General features: G+C 44.8%; 1 protein-coding gene across 5 annotated transcripts in view; it reads left to right on the forward strand.

Annotated features, from left to right (window-relative positions):
• Nucleotides 1-13,675, forward strand: part of LOC146822519 (uncharacterized) — a 237,470-nt gene extending 223,795 nt beyond the window's left edge. For all 5 annotated transcript variants that reach the window (XM_085613639.1, XM_085613636.1, XM_085613638.1 and 2 more), the window contains one exon: nucleotides 11,317-13,675. In XM_085613639.1, coding sequence (XP_085469765.1) covers nucleotides 11,925-13,535 — 1,611 coding nt within the window. In that variant the 5' untranslated portion in view covers nucleotides 11,317-11,924 and the 3' untranslated portion in view covers nucleotides 13,536-13,675. The remainder of the gene's footprint in view (nucleotides 1-11,316) is intronic.
• The last annotated feature ends 13,222 nt before the right edge of the window (nucleotides 13,676-26,897 follow it).

Here is a 26,897-nt window from a genome sequence, read left to right on the forward strand (position 1 = left end):
CAGCGCTCCGACTTGACGGGTGAGGAGGCTATAATGCGTGACTTTGCATTTCAGTGCAGTGATGCGGATCACTACACTGAAAGGCATTAGTCTAGCGCCTGATGCGTGATACTTGGCAAGGCTGGATAAAAACATATATAAAAATACACGTTACAGTCTTCTGCCGGAAGTTCGATTGTGCGCATGCTCAGAGGCTGTGCTCTTCTGCACGCATTAGCAGAGACTTAAATACGGACTTTTGTAGCACAGCAGAGGGAAGAGTGCGCATGCTCAGGACCAGACACACCGATCACAGAGATGGCGGAATGCGCATGCTCAGAAATAGGCTCAAAAGGCTGGACCGATTGCAGGAGAGGTGCGCACGCTCAGAACCAGAGACGCCCGTGAGGAGTGCGCATGCTCAAACCCAGAAATACGGTTCATGCGAGCAGTGCGCCCACGCTCAGAACTAGAGACACCGATCACGGAAGGAGTGCGCATGTCCAGATCCACAGACACCGATCGAGCCCACAAGGCCCAGGAGTGTCTCCTGCAGGCAGGACGGCAGCTGACCGCAGAGAGTAAGGGCGCATTCTAGGATCCGTTTTATGGTTTCTGTAAAGACAGTTTCTTGGATTTTATCTCACGAAGATCAGTTCAAATCCTGAAGTACGTGGCATGGGTGAGGGGTTTGATAGTTCCTGCACTGGAGGCTCCTTACAAACCCTTGTCAGTGGACATGAGCCAGAGCCATCAACAGCACCTGCACAAATAAAGCACCTCTGCCCTCTGGGCGGTGCCCCGGGTGATCAGGCCCTTCACTACAGAAGGTACAAGCCCTGCAGGGGGGGTAGGAGTCTGCCTGCACCCCTGGACCCAGCCCAACATTGCCAGTGTTTGTGGGGGGTCTGCAGCCCTCCCCAAGGGGGCCTGGGGGGGGCCTGCACCCTCTGGGGGCCCTTCACTGCAGAAGGTACAAGCCCTGCATGGGGGCAGGAGTGTGCTTGCGCCCCTGGGCCCAGCCCAGCACTGCCAGTGTTTGTGGGGGGCCTGCAGCCCTCCACGGGGGGCCTGGACCTCTGGGAGGGCCCTTCGCATGGAGTTTACCTAATGTAAGGATAGTAGAGAGGAGCCACACATCCCTAGTGCATGCATAGCCTGGGAACACTTGGGATCCACACCAATTCAACAAACTAAAATCATCAAACATGGGATCCGGCCATGTTTTATACTAGTTTGTTGAATTTGTTGTGGTTTCTGTCTGTTATTCAAGGCTGGTGTGATATGGCTTGAGGTGATATTTATACAATTGATTTTTCATGCACGTTTCCATTGCAAAACTGAAGGTCCATTAACTATGAACGTTCAGTGTTTATTTTGTGATATTGCCATCATGCTCTATTTTTCACCTTTTCATCAGTCGATACGCTTTGCTCTGCTTCAGTGTGCATTTATTGAGATTTTATTAAAGCTGAGTCTCAAAAGTATAACAGGAGTGTCAAACGTATGGGTTGTCAGGGCCTAGAGTTGGGGGTAGGCCATGCGGGTGAAATGAGGGGACAACAGATTCAAGGTGTGCTGGTATGGACCGGAAGTCCAGAGCGACTCCGGCCCGTTTAAAGCTTTCTGGCCATGCCTGGCCAGAAGGTGATACATTGTGTGTATGGTGTTCCGGGTTGAGGTCTCAGCTTCCTGAGGCGGCCAACAACTAGACCGCTACATCCCATCCCAAATCAGTTCAAAATCAAAGCAAAATAAAAGTTAACACACATAGTCAGCAAGTCTTTGATTGGGCCTCGGGTGAGGTCTCAGATTGTACCGATGTTGCTGGGTGCCTCCTCTCGGGCTAGCGCTATCATCCGTGACCGACAGGTCTTCTGTTCTGGGGTCTCCGTAAATTTCCGGAGTCACCGGGATCAGGCTCGGGCTACCCGTGGCGCTAGGGAATGACGTCTAGGCACCCGCTTCCTTCTTCAGGCGACACTTCAGCTCTCGGTCTCTCCCTTTCTGAGACAGGCACTCACTTGAACCATGAGATGTTCCGAATGATGACCTCTCCATCCTTCTCGGCTGTCACAGCCGTGCCTTTGACTGATTTGACAAGCCATAGCCCTGGTTTATAGGGCATGCGGAACTTGCCTCCGCTGCGACGGTTTCTCACTAGGACAACACATCCTGGCGTCATCGGTCGGGTCTGTGCTCTTCGCCGTCTGCTCGCTCTTTCGTTGTTGGCTGGCCTCCTTGCTTGAGGGCTCACCGGGTCATAAGGTTCAGGTTCCCAGTTAACCGCTACTGGGATGTTGTCCCGTCTCTGCCCAGATAGCATCAGCGACCACAGGGACCTTTGAGTGGGTCAGTGTGGAGTGCTCCGGTACTCCCGCTGTAATCTCTGGAGGGCGACTTCCGGGTCTGACTGTTCGGCCACGGATATGCGTAGAACTTTGTTCAATGTCCACTTGAACCTTTCTGCCTCACCGTTCGCTTGGGGCCACTGCGGTGTGATGCAGTGATGTTTTACGCCTAGGCGCGACAGAAATTCCTTGAATTCGTGCCCTTGGAATGGGGGCCCATTGTCTGTTTTGACGACGTGTGGCAGACCAAATGGTGCAAAAGTCTTATCCAGCATTGGTAGCAGGTGGTCGAACGCAGTTGACGGTAGCACCTCCACCACGGGGTACTTCGTGTAACCATCAATCAGGACAGCGGTCACTTGCCCGTCTGGAAAACTTCCAGAATCAAGACTGATCCACGACCAGGGTGACGGTGCCGGGTCTTCGGTTATCACTGGAGCTGGGGCCTCCGGGCCTCCAGCGAGTTGACATGCTCGGCACCCGCGTACAAAGTCATCTACGGCTTCTTCTAGGTTCGGGAACCAAATCTTCTCCCTCATCCTGGCTTTCATCCGTCTAGTTCCTTGGTGACCTTCATGTGCTAGAGCGGTCACCCGATCTTGGAGGGTCAGAGATATGTAAATACTACGCCATTGGCTGCAGCGCTCAGTTTTGCATGGACTCTCCACACCTTCCCCAGACGGGACCAGTCTGCTTCGTTCCATCCACTCACGTCGTGGAGGAACATGGCCCATGAGCCTTTCTGTATTGCTTCCAGCACTTTCTTTAGAATCATGTCCGACTGGGTATGAGTCTCAATTTCTGATATGGTAAGGGCTTTTGGGCAGGCCCACTGCGTGACCATGTTGACAAACTCCTCCTTCAACTTTTCTTGCTTGGAGGTTTCTTCCGGGGAGACCGCCGGATGTCGTGATAAGAAATCCGCTGGATTTTTGGCACCTGGCCTGTAGACTAGATCTAATTGATAGTGCTGGAGTTGAATAGCTCATCTCTCGATCCGTGGCGGCAGATGAGGTGCGGTTCCCTTGAACAACGGAATCAGCGGTTGGTGATCTGTTACCACACGGAAAGGGTGCCCGCTCAAATATAGATGAAAGTGGTTGCAGGCCCACTTGATGGCAAGTGCTTCGCGTTCAATTTGTGAATACCTTGTCTCTGTTGCTGTCAGTGACTTGTTTGCGAATGCTAGCGGGACCCATGTTCCTGGGTCTGTTTCTTGTGTCAGCATGGCTCCCAGGCCTACAGGGCTGGCGTCCACTATCAGTTCTGTTGGTCGTTTAGTATCGAAGTAGGCCATGGTCGTCTTTTCCAACAAAGCTGATTTTACCTTACGGAAAGCTTCCTCCTCTTCTGGGCCCCACTTCCACCCAACGTCCTTCCTTGTCAAGCTCCGCAACGGCTCTGCAACAGTCGCAACATTGGGTATGAATCTCCCACAGTATGTTGCCATACCCAAGAAGCTTCAAACTTCCGACGCCGTTGTGGGGGCTGGGGCTAGTTGGATTGCCTGTGATTTTCGGGGTCTACCTTCACACCCTCCTTGCTGAAAACATAGCCAAAGAATTCGAATGATTTTTTAAAGAACTGGCACTTCTCCTTGTGGAGGGTCACCCCATGTTCGGTGAGGCGCTGGAGGTTGGCCTGGAGTTGCCGGTGATGATCCTCTAGGGTCGCTGAGTGTATTAAGATGTCATCGCTGACATTCAATACTCCTTGGATCCCGGACAAGACTTCCCTCACAGCGTTTTGGAAAATTTTGGCAGCCGATGATATTCCAAAGTTTAGCCTTTTGTAGCGTCTGAGCCCCAGGTGTGTCGAAAAATTGGTTATATACCTGCTTTCTTCTGCCAACCTCAACTGGTGGTATCCTGCGTTGAAGTCTAGCTTAGAAAACCACCTGGACCCGTTTAGGTCAGCGAGGATATCATCCACGGTGGGCGTCAAGTGTCTTTCCCGTCGTATCGCCTGATTGTTCATGCGCATATCTATGCAAAGTCTGATCTGTCCAGGCTGTTTCGGTTTTTCGGCTATTACCATGGGGGATACCCAGGGGGTTGGTCCAGTTACTTTTCTATCACCCCTTGTTGTTCAAGTTTAAGTAGCTCCTGCTCAACTAATGGTCGTAGGTGAAACCAAATGCGTCGGTGTCTTAGGGCCACGAGCTTTACTGACTTGTCAATGTGCAAACGTATGGGAGGTTGCTTCATGCTCCCTTGCCCTTTGAACAGCTGTGGGAATAGTTCTAGGATATCTTCTGTTTGTAGTGTCCTCACCGCATTTGCGAACGTCACTTTGCTTAGTTCTTCAGCGGTGTGACTTCCTTCTAGGATGTCTGCTTCTCTATCGACCACATGGAATGTGGTTGTCACTTCGTGACTTTCTGACTTTACTTGAACAGTCATTTTGCCTCTTAGTGGTAGTGGCGCTTGACTACCATACGTGAGGATCCTAACTTTGGATGGTGTGAGTTGTGGCCTTGGGTTCAATCTCTTGTAATGTTGGCTCCGCATGACATTGACTGAGGCCCCGGTGTCAATGAGGGCCGTAATGGGGGATCCTGCAATCTCAATAGCGCATGTCGAGTGAGGGCGTCGCCTTCGTTTGAGGTCGCTTGCGAAATATATGAGGAAGCACTCTTCTTCCTCTTCAGTGGACGGGTCCTCGAGGTATGTCCTGTGCTGAGGAGATGCCTTCAGCGTTCGTGCCATGTCAGGATCCTCTAGCGAGAGGTGCCTCACCACTTTGGTTGGTGGCCTTCGTCCTGCAACTCCTCTGCTCCGCATACCCCCTCGGCATACGCTGGAGAAATGATTGGGGATTACGCACTTCGAACATGTCTTCCCTCTGGCAGGGAAGCCGCTTGGGACATGTTCTTCTCTATCACAGTATCCGCACTGCGGCTGGCGCGGTCTTCTCGTGGGCCATCGCCCTCAGTTGCCACGACCTGGGGTGTGGGTTGCGTCCGCCCGCTCTGTTTTGACTGTCACAGCTTGACCAGCTGTAGGCATGAGCGCCGCTTCCATCGCTGTGGACCTGACTTCGGACAGGTTGTGGGATCGCGCTAAAACAAGCATGTCTTCTAGGGAGATCCGGGATTGCCGAAGGATGAGAGTCCTTAGAGTTTTGTTTCTGCACCCTTGGTTTAGTTGCGCGTGCACCTCTTTAGCTGGATCATCATCAGTGCATGTGCTGGCCAGCTCCCTCAAGCGTGCGTGGAAAGCTTGCATAGACTCACCCTCTCTTTGACGGGCTTGCCGCAATTTAAAACGCTCGTAATCGAGATGTAGTTGAGGGTCGAAATGGGCATTGAGTGCCCTTACGGCTGCGTCGTAATCTGTGGGGGGCCCAGTGTTTGGTAGGTGCGTGAACAATTTATATATCTCATCCCCTGCGAAGTGTAGCAGCAACGACCTCTTGACGGCGCCATCTCTCTCTGGTGGCGATAAAATAGTTGTCCAGTCGGCCAACCCACACTTTCCACCTTGGCGATGCAGTTGCCGGTTCAATCAGTTCACTTAAAGGTGGTAGAGCACTGACTTGGGAGTGTATAGGCGCTGGTGGAGCTGCCGGGCCGCTTGATGTGGAGCTGCTGCTGCCCCCGCCTGATCTGTCATGGCTAAGCATGGTGACATCGCCTGCTTGCTTCCTGACGGCCTCTGTTGAGTGTGTGGTTTGATGTGCTTCACCAGTGACTGGCTGCTGTCGCCTGGTTTTGTCAGTGCTTGTTTATGGCTTACTGTTTGACAGTCCTGCCTTTTTTTTTGATTTTGCCAGTGCTTATTGTCGAGGTGTAAAGCTGGTTTGCCCTTCTTGCATTGGGCTCTGCCAGTACTTATTGATTTCTGGGGATGGGCCTTGCCAATGCTTGTTTGTTCCTGCTGAGACCGCTGGGTGCTGTCACTGCCTTTGATTGATGGCAGCCTGGAGGATCGGGCCAGTCTGGCCTGCGCATGCGCGCTTCCTAGATCCTAGCGCGGCCTGGCCCCTGAGCATCTCGCTCACGCGTGTGTGCTTCTTTGGGCTCTTACGCAGGCTCAGGCAGGACGTTGCCGGGAGCACTGACGCTTCGCTGCTGGGAGGGGGAATCCTTCCAGGCGGCACCGTCACTGATATCCGCGGTACCTTCTTCCACTGGCCGGTGATTTGCCGCTTGACGTTCTGCTCCACTGCCCGCTTCCGATTGCTTCAGCAGGGCATTCCGGCAGATTGGCGGTTGGATCAGGCGATTCCGGCTGACAGGAAAGCCGGTGAGATTTTCTTTTCTATCCCACCCTCGTTGCCAGTGTCAGGGCCTAGAGTTGGGGGTAGGCCATGCGGGTGAAATGAGGGGACAACAGACTCAAGGTGTGCTAGCATTGACCGGAAGTCCCGAGCGACTCCGGCACGTTTATTTAAAGCCTTCTGGCCACGCCTGGCCAGAAGGTGATACATTGTGTGTATGGATTTCCGGGTTGGGGTCTGAGGTCCCTGAGGCGGCCAACAACTAGACTGCTACATGGGTGAATGGCTTGTGTCCTGAGTACTGGGTAATCATTCATAGAAACAGGCCTGAATGTAGGGACCATAATGTCATTCTGTTCTCACCCCTCTGCACACCGATGCATTTATCAACCAGCACGTGTCCCATGTAGCATCAGGTGTTAGTAACACAGACTAGGAGACTTAGCAGAGGGGTGCAGCTAGTCCATATATCTTATGGCTTGGGGATACAGTAAAAACAACAGTCCTAAAGGCATGTCTGGTATTTTAATATTCAAATGGGGAAATGTAATGTGGCCCCCATCTTTGAGAATCTTATCAGATGCCGGACCATTAAACGATGTGCCTAATTCAAACAACCAGAGTCGTTAAAACCACTAAGCAGTTGTTTTATATTTCTTAAATGTGGTTTTACTCTCCTGCAAAAGATTTAGTCACACCATTTTTTTTGTGAGTAAATCTTCTAAGAGGGCGGGTTGTTTATCAGGCTGTATAAACTCGGAAAGCTTGGAAATACCCAAAAGCGTACTTATTTTCTGGTAAATACAATCCTTTTTTTGCCCATTACCTTCATTGAAACAATCAAAGATTTTTTATTGACAAGACCGGAAGTGAGTCTGCTAGCAGGGTGCGGTTAGGAAAGGAACAACAACTACTTTGATGTGGTTTATGGGAAGGGCTTGCTCTGCAGAAATACACATTTTCCTTCTAGAGAAAACAATAAAAAAAATAGTTGAAGTACTATTGCACTCATTCACGACATTTTCTAATGTGTAATTAATTGTACCTCTATATAATTATGCCTGTGGAATGCAGAATACTCCTTTGAATTGTGACTATTGCAGCTTCCGAGGGGTACTTCTAATAACTCTTTGAGTAGTCCAGAAATTGACAATCTACTGCCACGTTTAAGTGCAAACCCACAAGCGTACGTTTTTGAATTTGTACTCAAATTGAACCCCCAAAGTTTTCACTGTTGTAAGGAAAAATCAGCACTAACACTGTCACTTAGCTGCTTCACCAGCCTTATACAGTAAAAAATAAATAGAAAAATATATGCATGTACATAACAAAGCATGCATTGGATTGGTCTGTTGAAATGTCATTCACATTTTGTCTCCTCTTATCACGGTATACAGCATGGAGCCAAGGTTCAGCCCACTCCAGTCATTGGGTGTACTGCACAGTGAGTGACTGCCTTTGTGCAAATTGGCCTAAACAGAACTGCACTTTAGTGCTAGGGCTGCTGGGTCAATACTCTACGTCGACAATCTTTAACATTTAAAAAAAATGTTTTCGTTAGCTTTTTGTGTGTGAAATAATCTCTTTAGATTTCAGTAATTGAAAGCCAGTAGCAATTTTCTTTTCACCAATAAGAATCATAATATCTTGTGATGTGTTTTAGAAAAACAATTGAGTTTCTATGTTCTTTCCTGCGTCAAGTATTCCTGATGACCAGGATGTACTTCTCGTGGGCTGCTAAAATTATATATGGGGCCAGTGGAATTATGCGGCATAGGAAGACCAAATTATGCGTCAGGATTCACCAAATTATACATCAAGTAAAGGCAACTTATGCGGACTAATTAGGGCAATATTTGTGGTAGTATCACTTCATTATTTTGTCAATTATACACTTGGTAGTATTGCCTGGGTATTGCTTCCACCTCATTAGTACCAGTTTAAACCACAAATAAGGCGATAAGCATCAGAAAGGTGACCAGTCATCCTTTGCCAAGGGCCTTCCACTGCCTGGCAACACGTGTCACTGCTTTTTTACAAACTTTTAAACCCTATGAGTTAGAAACATTTTTTTGTTGTTGTTAAATTTTATTTGCAGATTATACAGCATATGATGGATTATGTGGGAAATGCAGCAAATATATGTGAAAAAGATTGAGGCTGCATGTTAGAAATGGGGGTCTCTAGTTTGCAATGGCTGTCCACTGTCCAAGTAGGGACCCTTCTTCCTAAGTCAGAGTAAGCGGGCTACACCCTTTGATAACCCCTGCTCAACCCTGTGGTAACGTAGCACGAGCAGCTTGGCTTATCTCAGAGGCAGTGTGTGAAGCATTTATGACCATACACAGTAACACAGTGAGGGACACTACAAAGGGACACCACACAAGTAGTTATAAAAAATAAGTATATTTATATATAGACTTAACACAAGACCAATAACGATAAAAAGCCACAATATTGTAAATAGGATTACTCTTGAAATGCTGCAAAAATAGTTCAAAGTGTTCAAAGAGGAGTTCAGTTCAGTACTGTCTGAAAAAGTACTGCTGGTCCCAAAGAAGGCCATCGTTGCTGTCCTATGACCATAGGTTTTCCTAGACTGGATGATGATGATGATGAAGATGCAGTTCCATTAATTGCTTCTATACCGTCTGCAGAAATAGGAGCTGTTTTGAATCATCCTAATTTGCTTCCATTGTTGGAGAAATAATTTACAAAACTGATTACCACTACTGAAGCACCACACTTATGGTAATCTGTCTTAATTGCAGTCTTTAATAAATTCCACGAGGGCCTGAAAATGTGTGACTTCTATTGGCTCGTTTCTTTCCTAATATGGGGTTGAGCAGGGTGAAATGGAGGGCCATTCATTTAGATCAACAGGGATTACTTCCAGTGCCAATTGACTACACATTAATATGCTTGACCACGGAGCTGATTCTGCTCTAATGGAGAAAAAAAACACTTTCCATATATGTAGTTGATGCTCCAGATGCTTTTATTTGCTTGGGCTACAACTGTCTAAGGGTGACTACTAGATTTTGGATTCCCCTTTGGAGGGTGCGAATCAGGATTGTCCTCTCTCCTCTTCATTGCTCCTAAAATAGATAAAAGCATACTGCCCTTAACCTGTCCTCGGTTTGAGCTAAAAGTGAAATTATATGCCGGTGATTAGCTCACATTCCTAAGCAATGTGAACGTATAAACAGCCCTCCCCCAATCCTTAAAGAGTTGAGTGGTTTGTCTCAGTATAAGGACATCCATACTAAGTGTGAGCTAATGCAGTGGAACAGTGTAAGTCAATCTTGGTTATATCAACAGGGAAATATCTGGGAACCAGAATATGTAAAATACAAATCAAAAGAAATGAAAAAAGCTAATTGCGATTTGATCCTATCCAAGGTTGAAACTTTAATTTAAGAAAAATACATCAAGCTGTGCCTGACTATCATAGGATGAATAAACGCTGTGAAAACTGTGATCTTACATTAAGTTTAGCTTTCTGTTTCAGGCCTTTCCCAAATACATTGAACCAGCTTTCTTCAGAAAACTCCAGTTCATTTTGTCTGGGCTTCAAAAACACCCAGACAAGCCTGGAAGGAGATATATGGATATCTAGATAGGGTGACAGGGCACATCCTCGTTTTAATTTATATAACTGAGCTGCACAGTTTAAAGGATGAGACCTTTTATTTTTGTGCAGCAAGTAGACAATCTTTTCTGGCTATAGATAAAGCCATGATTGTTCAATTTCAAATATGTTTTTTTGCATAGGGATTTAGACCTCAAATTCTTTAGAAAAGTAGCAGTTAGGATATGTGAAGGTTGGATACAATCTCAGTTCAATTAATATTTTAGAGATAGTGCAAATCTGAACACTTATTTAGGATTAGTCAGTGACTGTGCATACGTTATATATTGCTAATTGATGGTGCAGATGTGAACAAGCAGAATGTTGATCATTCTTTACATTTTATGGGAATTTGTGGCACAAAAGTATTCATTCTTTTGAGACTTGCTCTGCTTTTAAGGTGCCAATTATACATCAGTTGTTGGCAGTCTTGGCACTGTGGTGTTCATTCCTATCATAATCTTTCTGACTTAGGGCCCGATTTGGAAGTCAGCGGAGGGAATATTAAGTCACTAACATGACGGATATCCTGTGTACCGTATTACCATCCCCATGTAATAGAATTTGATTGTAATACGGTAGATCCCCATGTAATAGAATTTGATTGTTATACGGTTGATGGGATATCCGTCACATTTGTGATGGAGTGTTCCCCTCCGCCGACTTTTAAATCAGGCCCTAATTATGGTAATTTTTCTTATGATGTGGGCATTCTTGGTAGAATAGCGCCCAGTCGTGGTGCAGTGCTTGCACTGGGATAATGCTGGTAAATATTGGTATTGCTTCCGAGCCCATTTGGAGCATCACATGAGGAAGTGAGGAGGTAATGTCTGTGGCTGGACCATGGGGCTTTATGAAGGAGAGCCATCAAAGAAGAACAAACTATCTTCTGGTAATGTTAAGTTTTAAGCTTCGGCAAGATTTTATCCAGTATCTTTGGCTGATGGCTATCTTGTGAGTGGGGTCCCTGGAGTCTCTACGCAGAAGTTTGATTTAACTAGTAAGAGGGTGAAGTAATTTGGAGCACTACAAATGACATCAGAAAGATATAGAAATATGTTAATAACAGATTGTTATATTTATGATGAATTTATTCTTAGGTTATGAACTAATGTCAGCTCTCTGTTTTTCTAGTCCTTCAGTTTGAAGAAATGCAAGAAAGGAAAAACAACAGCACCTTCAACTGTTTCCTGAAGTAACTCCTCCATTGACGTAGCTGGCAAATCATTTCTGGAAGCACCTCTTCCCTAGAAGTAGCTGGGAACTCACTGGCTCTGCCCATGGGAGCTAAATATCAGGGAGCATGTAAGACACAAAAAATCCAAAGGGGATCGAAAATATCTACAGTCATTATTGGTGAAATAAGATATTCCATTGCAAGTGTATACAATGGGTATATGACACCAACACACATTTTGTGTCTAATGAGTATGACACGTTTCATCAAAAGGGCAAATCATTTGCTTTCCACATGGGAAAGACCACAGTTATATACTTCAGTGTATCCTGAGGAGCTGCAGATATCTACTAAATGTTACAAACATGCAATGTAAAGGACTTTATGGGACATACACTATAAGTACAATTTGGATGTAATACCATTCCAAAAGGTGAAACACTAATCCAAGGAGACCTTGATACTTGTGGAACTCTAATATATGAACTAAATTTTAAAAAGTTTCAATGTAAGCAACAGTCTGTTTGACAAGGATTTCATATATATGTTTTTTTAAAGTGAAGTAATGGAGAGACGTTATAAATGTTCAGAATGTAACAAAACCTTTATTAAAAGCTGCCATCTAAAGGTACATGAAGCGGGTCACACTGGACTGAGACCATATAAATGTAGTGAATGTCACAAGTCTTACATTACAAGAAATGATCTTAAATGTCATCATAGAATTCACACAGGTGAGAAACCATATAAATGTTCTGAATGCGGAAAAGCTTTCTGCACAAAGGGCTCTCTTAAGGTACATCTGGAACGCCACTTAGGACTAAAACCATTTAAATGTACTGAGTGTGACAAAGCTTTCTTTGCAAAGGGGCAACTGGAAGTACATCAGAGAAGCCATACTGGAGAGAAACCATATAGATGTTTAGAATGTGGCATGTGTTTCAAGCTCATAAATATTCTGTTGCGTCATCAGAACACCCACACTGTTGAGAAACCCCATAAATGTACAGAATGTGACAAGGCATTCTGGACAAAAGGAGAGCTAGTGATACATCAAAGAAGCCATACAGGAGAGAAACCATATGCATGCAATGCATGTGACATGGCTTTCATTACCAAAGGACACTTAATGAGACATCAGCGAATTCACACCAGGGAAAGACCATATAAATGTACTGAATGTAACAAAGCTTTCATTAGGAAGCATGATGTGACGCAACACAGGAGAATCCATTCAGCTGAAAGAGCATATAAATGTTCAGAATGCACCAATGCTTACACGACAAAGGGACAACTGATGGTACACGAGAGAAATCATACTGGCGAGAAACCATACAAATGCACTAATTGTGAGAAGACTTACAGTACAAACAAACAGCTGACGCAACATCAGAGAAATCACGAGGGCAAGAAACTGTATAAATGTCCTGAATGTCACAAGGCGTATACCACTAAGGACTATCTATATAAACATTTGAATATCCACACCGGTAAGCTACTACATAAATGCACTGAATGTGACAAGGTTTTCAGTACAAAAGGACAGCTTTTGCTTCATCATAGAAAACACACAGGGGAGAAACCATATAAATGCACAGAATGTGATATGGTTTTTCGAACAAATTCTCAGCTGACGTTACATCAGAGAAATCACACAGGTGAGAAACCATATAAATGTACTGAATGTGACAAAGCTTTTACTACTAAGGCCCATTTATTTTCACATCACAAAGTTCACACTGGTGAGAAATCATATAAATGTGTGGAATGTGACAAAGTGTATAGTACAATGGGAGTACTTGTACTTCATCAGAGAACTCACACTGGGGAGAAACCATATACATGTTCTGAATGTGATAAAGCATTCATTACAAAGGCAAATCTAACTCTACATCAGAGAAGCCACACTGGGGAGAAACCATTTAAATGTACTGAGTGTGGCAAGGCTTTTAAAGGCAAAAGCCATCTAAACAGACATCAAGCAGCCCATGCCGGTCTAAGGCCGTATACATGTAGGGAATGTGGAAAGACTTTTACTACTAAATCAAATCTAGTGACACACCATAGAACCCATACAGATGAGAAACCCTATCAGTGTTCTGAATGCGAGTATGCTTCTAGTACAAAGGATCACCTAAGAAGACACCAGAGAACACACATTAGGGAAAGTCCGTAATGTTTTGAATATGATGAAACTGTCTTAAGGAAAGTATAGCTAGGAGAATAGCAAAGAAACAGTACTGTCAATAAACCAAATACGTTTAATGGTTGTGTCAAAGCGTTCAGTAAAATGCAATGCCACAGAATCAATACTGAAGAGAAAGGACAGAAACTGTTGGTTCCATAGAAACTTCCATTCAGAAACCATTCTACATATGTTATGTGCAATTTCTTGCACACTGGAATAGATTTGAACATGGTAAAAATGAAAAAGTAAATGACATCATGGCAAAAGAACAAATAATAGCAGCAGGATTTATAAAGCGCGGTTAATCACCTGCTAGGGTATCCAGGCGGTTGGTTGAAGTTCAGGCGGTGGTTAATGTAGGCAGGACCATGGTTGTATAGAGCCTTGTGTGCGTGGGTATATTTATTTTACTAATTCCCCTCCCACAAACATTGAATAAAATACTTAAATAAAGGAAGTCAAATTTAGTATTCTTACACCAGGCCGACAAATGTTGGGGAAAGTGTATATAGGGAGAGGGGCAAACTTAGTATTCCAACTCCAATTTTTTTAAAATAAAATTAAGGAAAGGAGTAGGCCAGATTTTCTATGTATGAGGAAAGTGTATATGTTTGGGGAGGATGGAACGGATTTATTTATTATTCTAACTGCAATTCCACACATAGGTTCACAGTTCACTTTACAGAAAAGTCTAACTTAGCAGTCAGAGAAGGAAAATTAAAAACGAATCTCTAGGATATAATAAGCAGCAATTTGTAAGAAGACCTATGGTGGCATTTGACCTCTGTCCTTGAGCACAAAGCAAATGCGCCTTTATTGCTCATTCACTTTCTGAATTAACGTAACACCGGTTCTTGGGATCGCTCGCTAAAATGGGCCAGTAGGTCCTAAAAATAGCTTGTCCTGATAAACTCTGCCTTGCCATAGTGAGTGGGTGAGTAGATGTTTCAAGGCCTGTTTGGAATGCTCTCTCTCTCCTTTCCTAAACCTTTGTTTCAGTGCATCACCAAAATGATCAAGGACTATATCTGGGGACCACAATATGCAAATTGAAATGTTCTAAACTATGGGTGGTCACCCCATCAGGGGGCCTGAGGTTACCAAAAATGGACCTATCGCCTAAAACCCATCACCTAGCCTACCTCTTAGACCTGGAAGCACCAGACTGGTTGCAACTAGAAAGAACACATGATGGAAGACAGCCTTGCACCTGGAATTTAGACAAAAGTGCAGCAGCCAAAAGCGATCCCTCAAATCTAATTCTGAAGAAACAGAATAAGTATGAACCCACACCCACAAATAGCTAGAGCTCAAAGGACTTGTAGATACACAAGCCCTAGTTTGAAATAGTACTGCATTACAGATTGAAAAATGCATGATTCACTGGTTAGAGTTGCCAGTCGAGAATTAAGCAGATTGATCAAATACTAACTGGAGGAAAGGTCAAACCCTTTGAAACACTCCAAGAAGAATTTCATTTAGAAAAAAACCCAAAGGTGAAGATATATTCCTCTAAAATACTGCATGCATGTGACGCTTTCCCCTTGCCTCAGTCCCCTTTACGCTTGTATCTAAAGGGGTGGAGGGGCTTTAGAGGTGTCACATCAGGGCTGTATAACACTGAACAAAGAGCTGCATTTTAAGTCACTACAACAACATCTAAAAGAGAAATGTGGCAAGCTAAACTTGCATAATATATTTGGAAGAGAAACAAACTACATTACATAAAAAGACAATCCTCCCATCCCCCTTCCAGAGACTATGACTTGCCAATTAGTCTCCAACCTCTTATTGCTGAAAGTATAGAGATCCTGGCGAAGGTACAATATACCTGATATTGTCCTGTAAATCTCTGCAAACCACCTGGCAAAGGGTAGCAAGCATCAGAAATACTTCAAACAATGTACTTTTGGACTTATCCCCGTCACAATCACTGGCAATGGCAGCAGCGAATGAGAAAATGTTCTATCGACTCCTAGACCAATCACATATTTTTGACCCTATATGGTGCCCATTTGTATCATCACTGTCACAATAATTAATGGTTGTTAGGGACCTGTCAAGAAAGACCCGATTGCATACAAACAACATTATTCAAAGTAACAGGCAGACATTTGCATACATTATTTATCGTTGTCTACTTATTTAATATGGAAGTATTTCCTCTCATGACAAATAAGTCAACTTTTATAATCGTTATACCTTGCCTTTCTCCAATGGGTCTGTTATTTTCATAACTGAAAGTTAAATCTTGCCTTTTTTGCCTCTACAATGTATTTTTCTTCTGCCTCACTGATACGTAGTTAAAAGTTTGATAAGAATGAAGTTGTCTATGTAAGGAAGTAGTATACAGTTTACGAAGGTCTGTCTAGGAAATATTTTCCACTCATTCAAACTGTATGTTTTGTATGCTTGACATTTACAAGCTATTTAGTATACTAATTAAGACTGTTTATTTTTTTCTTCAAAAGTCAATAAAAATCTGATGACAAAAATAATTTTTAATTATTTTAAAACAATAACAGAAAAACACTCTGTAGTGATCACGCGAAGAGTGGTTTCTTAAGCTTCTTTATTTGTAAGCATTTCATTACATTCAGTAACCTCCAGCTCCAGCCCTCTCCTCCCTGCTTCTTTACAGAACCCTCATAGCTTCCCATTCCCTTTTACATCATCAAGCCCCACCAACATTTCAAATGTAGTACATTTCCACATATCTCCCCCCTTCCCATAAAACAGTACCAATTGGCAATTGCTCAAACCACCCTAATAAAACAATAAACATACAACTTCAATAATTTTATACAATTCAACGACTATAAGAATCTGGAAACACAACTAATTTGCCGATATCAGGATTTTTCACCTTATACAAATTTCCCGCACTCCACTCTTTTCCATCTTCCAATCTGATGACGGATCCCTTCACATCAATCATTTTCTGTGGCTGGAAAAATTTGCTTTCCGCTTTCCTCACATGACCCATTTTCTTCATGACAAACCAGTCACTACAAGCAATCCTCACAGTTTTCACTCCTTTCCTCATGTCATAATTAAACATATTTCGATTCTGGGATTCCATCACCCTTTTTGCCATGCACTCACGGTCCACCCAAATCTGATCTTTCCTCTGCAACCACATGGGAGATTCCTTTGTTGCTGGTTCTCTGCCCGTAAGAGCAACAAAAGGAGACACTCCAGTTACTGAATGAGGAGTCACTCTGTGAGCCCACAACATTCTGTTCAACTCCTCTTTCCACAACAGTCCATTCTCCAAGGACTGCTGAATACGATCCATTATGATGCGATTGACCCTCTCCACTAAACCATTTGCCTGCGGTCTGAACGATGCCACCATATCATGTCTAATACCAAAATCTGCCAAACATTCCTCCATGATACTCGAAACCAACTGCACCCCATTGTCCATAACCAACACCTTCGGAATCCCTTCCTCCAAAACTACTTCCTTCAAAAACCCAATCACCCTCGTGGTAGTAATATGCTCCATGGACTAAATCACAATCCGTTTACTATGGTAATCCACCAGAACCACCAAAAATCCATTCCTTGGACCCAATTTCTTCATAGGACCCAAGAAATCCATAGCTAACTTCTCCCGTGGCTGAGCGGGCACGTTCATGCACCCAAGAGGTGGTTGCCTGACAACCCTGCTCATATAACTGTTACTACAAGCATAACAATCAAAACAGTTTCCACCTTCTTGTCCATTCCCGGCCACCAAAAGAATTGCCTCAATCTCCTCTTCATCATACTTTACCCAAATGCCCCTCATGGACAATCTTCACCAACCTTCCTCTCAATACTTTGGATGGAACAATTCGACTGCACCTCAAAATCTTATCTGCCTGAATACTCAATTCATCCTTCCCTCTTAAATACTGTCCCAGACCTTCACTCAAAACACCAGTGGATTGCCAACCACTGCTTATGAGTTTTCTCAATTCTTTGTATTCCTCGTCTCTAAGCAATGCATCCTTCCACTCCTCTTGTTTCAAACCAAGTTCCCCTCAATAGGAACCGTCACTTGTTCAATGTTATCTGAAATCCAACATCTTCTCCCTCCTCCACAGGCATAAGTGACAGACAATCAGCAACCACATTTTTCTTCCCTCTAACAAATTCAACCACAAAATTGAAGTCCATTACCGACATCTCCCATCTAGAGATGCGAGGTGTCACACTACCGTCAAGACCTCTTCCACCTTTGAAAATATGCCATAATGGCTTGTGATCTGTCTTGAGCACAGAAGGTAATCCCCACAAGTAAAACCTAAAGTGATTCATTCCCCAACAGCAGGCCAACGCCTCCTTTTCAATGGCAGAGTATGACTGCCCCGCCCCTTGCAATCTTTACGATGCAAATCCAATGATCCTTTCCTCATCATCCCCGCTTTGGGTCAACACTGCACCAAGACCCATGTTACTCACATCAGATGTTACTATGGTTCTTTTATTGACATCAAAATTGCCTGAAAATGGCATGTGCAAGTGACCATTTGACATTATTAAATGGTATCTCACATTCTGTACTGCACTCAAACAACACCCCTTTCTTTAACAATCTTCTCATTGGTTCCACCATATCAGCAAAATTGGATACAAACCTGGAGCAGTATTCTGCAAGTCCAAGAAACTATTTTAATTGTTCCTTATCACAAGGGTGTTGTGCATCTTCGACTGCCTTCACAATGCTTCTTTTAGGCTGTAGGAGAGTAGGATCTGCTTATTATGGTTACCCCCACTTTTTGCTGATGTTTCACTGTTTTTCTACTTTAGTCTGGCTGGGGCCCTGCTATTTAGGACCCCAGCCTAGCTGCTTCCTCTCTAAATTGATTCCATGTACCTTAGGTACACCATAGATTGGATTCTGGGGTGCCCTTATAAGTCCCTAGTATATGGTATACTATGTACCCAGGGCATAGGTACCCCAGAGGCCTACCAGGGCCTGCAGCATATATTATGCCACCCCTGGGAAGCCCTCCAAAATCACACCACAGAACTGCTACTGCAGCCTGGGTAAGATGGTGCATGCACCCCTTACAGAGATATAGGTTCACTATATCTCACCCTATCACTGCACATATAAACCTTCAGTCACCCCTATGGCAGGCCTTATCAATCCTGCAGGCAGGGTACTTGGTTTTGTGTGAGAGGGTGCCCATGCATGAGTAGAGCCCCTCTGCAGCCTTCGGAGTCTCTTCTCCGGGGTTGTCTGTGATGCAGCCTGACCATATACTCTTAAGTGCATTATAACTAAATGGTAAATGCTGACTTTTGACTGGCTGCACAGAAACATGTTGTGTTTGGTGTCAAACACCTTGGAATCGTACCCCCACACCAGGACCTGGTGTGGGAGTATGATCCCACCCTTCTAGAGGGAGAGACATGACAGCACCGGTATACCTGGTGTTAGAAATGGGATTTCTGGTTGGCTAGGGCTTGCGCCAAAGCCAGGCAGAAACCACCACTCTAGTCAGGGCAAGGAAGTTACACGCCAAAGATAACCCCTGCTCACCCCCTTGGTAGCTTGGCACGAGCAGTCAGGCTTATCTCTGAGGCGATGTGTAAAGCGTTTACGCGCGCACCCAGCAACAACACCCAAGGCCCACCACAAAAGAAACTCCACACAAGGTATTGTATAAAAATAACCTTTGTATTATACCACAACACATTAGATAAAAACACACACTTTACAATGTGCCAACAGGCACGGGCAGAATTTACAAGGGATTATATGTACAGGGGACAGGGCCACATGGACCACTGTCAGGAATTAGCACTTAGAACATAGCACAAATCACCAATAGTAAACGTAGAACATAACACAAAGTAACTGTAGAGCACAACCAGTCTCTACTGGCGCAATAATGACCTCAGCGTCATCACACTAGCATCAGGTGTAAAACCTATCCTGCATCTATCACAGGGGCATAAATCACATTATGCAATTCTCATTGGTCTAACGCATTAGACCTAACCACCTAAGTATAACTATACTAGGGGCGCACATCGCACAGGGAAGTACATTCTCCCTACCCTCAACCTAAACAGGTAAAACAACCTTCTAGGCAGAGATAACCACACTTAGAGGTATAAGACACAGGGTGCGCAAAGCATGCTATATACAGTACATTTCCTAGCACCAAAAGCATGAACACAAGTGGCGCAAAACATACTACACAGTACATTTCCTAGCAGCAAAATCACATTATAGTCCAGGTTGCACCAAAACCTAAACGTAGCAGCTGCCCACTACTTGCTGGGCAGCTGGGGACAAAGCAGGGCCTAAACGCTGCAGCTGGCACTAAGTGCTGCGCAGCTGGGAAGGCAAATAAGGCAGGGGCTCTCAATAGCCCCTGAAACAATAGGCCCAAACGTGGGAGCCATCTGGCTCAGAAAGTAACATGTCCCCATGGAGCGCACGGGCTCCTGAAATAACTGGGCGCCAATATCGAAAAGGAACTTGCCCCAAAGTACTGTGGAGCGCACTCGCTCTCTGGGCAAACAAGGCTGGGTGGGAGCCTCTCTGGCTCTTAGGGAACTGAGGGGGGCCAAACGTTGGAGCCCTCTGGCTCAGAGAACAACTGGCACACGTGCTGGAGCCACTCAGGGCTCTGAAATGAACATGTCCCCACACGAGGAACTGGCACCCAGCGTTGGAGCCTCGTAGGCTCTGTAAACCATCATGCCCGTCGTTGGAGCGGCCCGCTGCCATCCGGGGCCGCTCTAAACATCACCGGTACTGTGCCTTCACCAGGCACCACAACAGAAAAACAACCATGCCCCCGTAATCGTAGGAGCGAAGTGTTGCAGGGATTCTGCTTATACACAGAACTATGCGTAGAACCCCAGGACCTCAGTGAATTGTGGTGTACCAAAAACTCACCTCAGAACCCAGAACCCAGTATCCGGCTAGCATAAGTGTCCCATTCGTTATCCGAGATTTAGCTCGGCGGTCCCAATGAAAAGACAACCCAGAACACGCGACTCAGTGTACTCTCAGGAATGGTGGGAATCGGAAATACCTGTTCGTATATTATTCTTACATCAGTCCACGACAAGAATAAAACAGAGCCACGGTGAAAATAAAAAGAGTTTATTTTTATAGACCACGTGTCCTCATATGCAGTACTTTGGCTAATACAAGCAGACAAATGATTATAATTAAAACCATCAGCATCGTTACAATACCATAGAATATAAAAGGAGTGATCATGTTATAAATGACAGTGGATACTACCACCTTCCCTTTACTAAGAAGCTAATATTATTATTATGCTAATAGAAGGTCTCTTAGGCTTGAATAGGGGACCCCATACCTCAAAGATCAGCTTAGTGAATTCACATCACAGGAGCATCAGGAGTCTTCTCGCAGGAAGGCTCGTCTTCGGTCTGAATATTAAACATGATGTCTGCAATATTAAAAGCCCCAGCTTTCAGGTATTCGCAGCTGCCCGTGTGTTATGGCTAAATAGTGGGTCGATCAACCTAGAGTGGAAAACATGCATTGTCTAACAACCCAGACTGTTTGACACACCATGTACAGACCAAGGTCGCTGCGCAGAGCTTGGGATGGTAACAACAGATTGCTCTCATGTGAGGCAAAGCTCGAGTCAGCAGTTTGTTTAATCAATAACGTGTAAACGCAGTGTCGTGCGCAAAAGCAGCAAGATGGCTTTCTAACATCTAACGTGGTTATGCTAACTTAACAATGCATGGACGTATTAAGGGATTCCTTACTACATGCCCCCTTGATCGAAGCACTAACCAGTAGGGAAGAAATGAGAGAACGCAGAGTTCAATTTCGACAGAGCAGGACAAGGCGTATTCAAATTGAAATCAAGCAAAACAACAAAAAAACCTCAAAAATGGGAAATAAAAAAATAAAAAAAAATGCTGCTTTAGCCAGCACTCCAAAGTCACAGGTAACGTTCAGGGCATGGTGGAAAAAACGCAGCGGAAGACAGTTCACTCAATCCATGAACGTGTATGCAGCATACGTAGCAACAGCCTCCAACAGAAAATCGTTGGCACTGCCGCTAAAAGTTTCAGCCATCCAGTTAAGCAAGGAAAAGGAACATACATGTTCTTCAATAAGCGGAGCCTCTAGCACAATCAGAGGGCAACCGACGTGTTCCTCCAGATAGCTCATATTCAAGAAGTCATAAGCAGCCCTTGCGACGTCCCAATTACCCAGGATGCCATGCGCCGCACCACAGGCCATAATCCGAACACCAGAACAGGCAAACTCGTGAGACACTAAGGGCCTCATCAGTCGATCATAATCCGGCACCGGAGACACCGTGTTGGTTAAGCAGAAATCCAGAGGCCATTCAAAGGGACAATCTAGGCAGTGAAAGACAGGTTGCACGCAGGTGAAGTAGGAATACCGGAAGGATAATCCATAAGCCAGGCTCAAAGTTGCCAATGGCAGCGTACCATAATATTCAAGCATCCTGTCACGAAGAAGACGCAGCCGGGACAGGTTGTCGTGGGGCACAGAAAGAGCAGCCATTTCGTAAGACGAAAAGTAAAAGCAGCACACCTGCCACCAGCGCCAGAAGCAGCGGGAAACCGCCAAAGATGCTCGAAAAAATAGAATGAAAAAATGCCGGAATCACACCAAAAATAGTTTGGAAGGAGGTCACGAGGCCTGAGCCCACAAGTTTAAAAAAATGAGCCAGGCCAGTTGTTGACGAGGCATTGAAAATTGTTTGGATCAAAGCTCCAAAATGTAGGGGGAGGTCAGTATTCAAAAGCGCCTGCACCTCAGTGCGCGTATTTGCCACGTGAAGGACAAATGTTTCTCGGGAGGAAGTCAATGGCACCTCCTTTTGGGACAATAGAGCTCTTATTCTGCTCATCTTGTTGAACTCTGCTTTCAAGGTCGGAATCGAAGGCCAGATGGAAACATCCAGCCGCCCATGCGGGGGTGGAAATAGAACATTATTGCAGCAGACTACTCGCTGCGATACAGTTACTATATATGGGATTCCCACTAACATCCCGCAGCAAGCTTCATTATTCAAAATTAAATAACTACCGTTTGCAAGCAGCGTGAAAGACGGTGTAATCACTGGCACTGGGATACCTTTGAGGACGCAGGCCAAATTCGGGGCGTGTACATTGCAAGCACCGTGTAACTGAATGTGCCTACATACTACAGAATGATCAGGTGTCGAGGTACACTCCTCACCTTTCAGGTAAACCTCTGCACCGTCTCTTGTACATCTATACGTAAAAGGGAGTGACCACACCTCATGTATGAAAGTGGTACCCAGTTGGTCATATCTACCCAGAGCATAGTGTTTCATACATGATGTAAACATAAAAAGCGCGAACGGGAGAGTGATCAACCCATGTACTAACCACACGGCTGAATTCAATTCCGCCACAGAGAAAGGTAACGGCTCCAATTTTTCAATGTGTAACAATGAATACGTAGCATCCTTCATGGACATGAACTGTTGCTTTACACTAAGGTTAAAGGGAAGGAATAACAATGTCGTATTCATATAGTCCCAGGGGACCTTCCCTGCCTTTAACGTTTGTAACGTCCATGCAAACTGCATAACAGAACGCAACTGGTTTTGACCATGGTACAATACAGACACATCATCATGTACAATATCAACAATTGAAGAAACAATATTGTCTAATGTATAAATCCTGGAAGAAAGAGTGTTAATGCTGTTATCTACAACGGCTAATACCTTTTCCATATTTGCTTGGTCAATAGCCCTCAATCTAGAAGCTGCTTCAATTTGCGACAATTTCCATACTTCGTTGTAAATAGCATACGCCCACCTCTTGGATCTGCCACCCACAGGACCTTTAACAAAATCATTCAAATCTATTTTGTCATGTAATTTCGATAAATGAACTTTGACAGACGCCAAGGTGGAATGTCGCAGCCAGGATTGACATAATTTCCCTACAGAGTAGGTGGTTACTGTATGAGAGGACTCAAACCGAGGGTCTACGTGTTGCTGAGTATACCCCGGTTTGAGACCTAGAAAACGACGTTGACAAGTATCGGAACTGCTTTGCCAAACTAACCATCCTTCACTACTAAATTTCGAAATATTGAAAGATGTATTAGAAACTAATGACTGCAAAGCAGGAAGGGACAGATCAGTTTGGTTATCCCAATTTGGGTAAGCGCCCAGATCCGGAACAGAGGGGAAATTCAGTTTTTTAGTAGTTGCCAATCCGAGACAGGTGGTCTGGAAGATGGTTGAATTCAAAAACAATATATGATTTGGTACAAGACAGGCACGATGTAAAGCTTCAGTTCCCTGAACCTGCCACGGTTTGGAACCCCAAACAGATTTAAGATCAACAGTAGCCTTCCACAGGTCATAACCTTTGATTGACAACTCATCCATAAAGGACTTAGAATACAGTAATTTGGTGTGTCAGTCTAACCTTTGAGGCAGACTCAGGCAACACTTTAAAATAAAAGGATGCTGGGCTAGAAACACTGAAATCAGTAAAATAAGTATATTTATCAACCAATGTAGGTGAACTGCCTAAAGATGGTGTAGGGCAGTGTTCCCATTGGGTAAAATTTACAAAATTACGAAATGTATTAGCTTTATGCAGGAAGTGATTGCCATAATGTTGAAAACAATACTGTTCAGCATAATTAGCCGCATTCTCATATAAATCTTCTGCATCAAAAGCGGCATAATATTTCAAATCAGAAAACAGTGCTTCAATGGCGTGAACATCCCAATCATCAGAACGAATGTTCTGCTTAACCACATCACCCATAGAAACACGAAATACATTAGGAACATTGATGACCTCTGTAGGACCATGAATTTGGAATTTAACAGCATCCCACGCAATTCCATCCAAAATGGGCCAGGCAGTAATATTCACAAAAGTCTGGTCCCTTTTCATGATGTGGGACGAGGAGTGTGGGGCCAAAGTTCCATTGATAAGTCTAATTGTAGATCTCTCAGTGGAATAGTGTCCATTCACCAGACGGAAAAACACTATTACAAATCCAATGGACATAAACAAAAAAACACTGAAAAGCATCAGCCAGATGCATGTCCAAGGGGTGAGCAAAAAATGTCTTTTAAACCAACTAGCAAAAACAGCAATTTTCGAAGGGGGAGTGGAGGGCAATGAGTTAGTGTCAAAGGAGAAACGGGACTGGTCAAGCGCCGTAGATTGTAAAACAGGCGAGTGACCATTTGTAGGATAAGCATATCCAGTCTCTTCGGGCAGACCACCAGCCGGTGGTAGTAACAAGGGATCAGTAACTAACTGCATCTCGATGGCAACATCAGACAAGGTGTTAGAAGCAGGAACCAACATTGAATTTCTTTGCATCGTCTGGCATGAAACTGCTGGAGTCAGACTAAGAAGTATCGGCCACTCGCTGAAGTTTGACATTGTCAATAGAGATGTACCTGTTTTCTTTTCGACCAGGAAGTGGAGGTAAAATGACTGTTCTTGTACCCTGCACTCCAAGCACTGGAACTGGTGCACGATAAGAGGGGCCGAACTCCTTCTTGTTCTCCACCTTCTCACGGACCAGGTCTCCAACTCGGGGTAGCCAGCCGACTACCGGAATCTGAACCTCAGCTTCAGACGTGGAGGGCAAGTGTTCCTTCGAAAGAGTGTCTCTGGCTTCTTGTAGAGTCTGCAAAACAGCACAGTGATCATCTACGTCAAAGGGTGCGGTCGACGCCGCCATGTCTAGACCATCAAGGTCTGGGACAAACATCCTGATTCCGAAGAGCATCATGTACGGGGTCCGCCCACCCAGAGACCTTCTAGGGAGATTATTAAGTGCACGTTGGACGTTATACAAATGGGCTAGCCAGTTCCGGCCTGTGCCTAAAACACGTGCTGTCAAAGATTGCTTTAAGTCACGGTTCATTCGCTCCACCACACTATTACCCTCAGGTCGGTAGGGGGACGAAAATTTGACTTGGACCCCCAAATTTCTCATAGCCTCCTTGTAAGCCTTAGAGGCGAACGCAGGGCCCTGATCAGAATGGAAGGTACCACACGCAAAAGTTCCCACAAAGACACGCAAATCCCTGATGACAGTCCGCGAGTCAGCACTCCTTTGTGGCCATACCCAGAGAAAACGTGTGCACGAATCCACTGCAACCAAGACATACTTGTACGCAGTAACAGAAGAAAAAGGACCGCAGTGATCTAAATAAACACAACCAAATGGTTTATTAGATATGTACAACTGTGTCTGTGGTGGGCGCGCAACAGAGGAAGGTTTAATCTGTTGGCAAATGTCACAATCAAGTACATAAGCGCGCGCTTGTTTATATAAACCAAACCACCAGTAACGTTGTTGTAACAGAGATATAGTAGCGGACACGCCGGCGTGGGCTGACGCCAACCCCTCGTGCGCTGCTAATATCAAAGCTGGTCTGCAGTCCGCGTTGGGAATAATTCTGTCACCAACGTCGTTAATCCTCACTAACGGGACGTTATCAGGACTTAAGTGATAAAAATAACGAGAAGGAAAACCCTTCGGGTAATCACTTCCTTTCTCTGTAGCAGCAATAGCTGCCAAGATGTCATCATCAAACTTACTTTTGGATCTTGTAACTGCTGCCACTAAGTATGTAGCCACTGCGGTTTTAGCTGCCTCGTCAGCCAAGCTGTTACCGACAGCATGGACACCAAGTCGTTGGTGACCAAGAGTGTGAATAACATTCACAAGAGGGAGACGTTCTTTAAAGTCTGCCACTCGAACCCAAAGCAATTTATGCTTAATTGTGCTACCTTTGGTATCGCGATAATCGTTTTGAGACCAGAAGTGTAAATTGTCATTGTAGGACTGGAAACAATAAAAGGAGTCACTCACTATAAGAGTAGTGACTCGGGAATCAGCAAACTCCAGTGCAAGCACCAGAGCTCGAAGCTCCGCCAATTGCGCGGTACAATCACCCAATGACTGCGTATGCACTGCATCAGATTGGAATTCACCATTTACGAATGTACCTACGACAATTGCGCAAGCCGCAGAATAGGCATGCTTTGATCCAATCGCCGGCTGCGCCGAGCTGTCAGTGTATATGACACAATGGTATTCTTCGAGCGGGCGCAAAGACAGAGGAGCCGGATGAACGAATTCATACTGCAAGTACTCCTGAGTCTGTAAAGAGGCGTCAAAGATATAAGTGACATCTGGTGATGTCAGAGTCGTGGCCCATTGTATCCACCGTGGATGCAAAGCTTTAGAATTCGGTACACTTGCTTTTGTCACTGCCTCCAGGGCAGGATACGGTGTTACAACCAGTATTTGTTTTCCATGCGACAGTGCGCGTTCTTTAAGGA

This window comes from Triturus cristatus, chromosome 6 (assembly GCF_964204655.1).
Source record: "Triturus cristatus chromosome 6, aTriCri1.1, whole genome shotgun sequence".
NCBI lineage: Eukaryota > Metazoa > Chordata > Amphibia > Caudata > Salamandridae > Triturus > Triturus cristatus.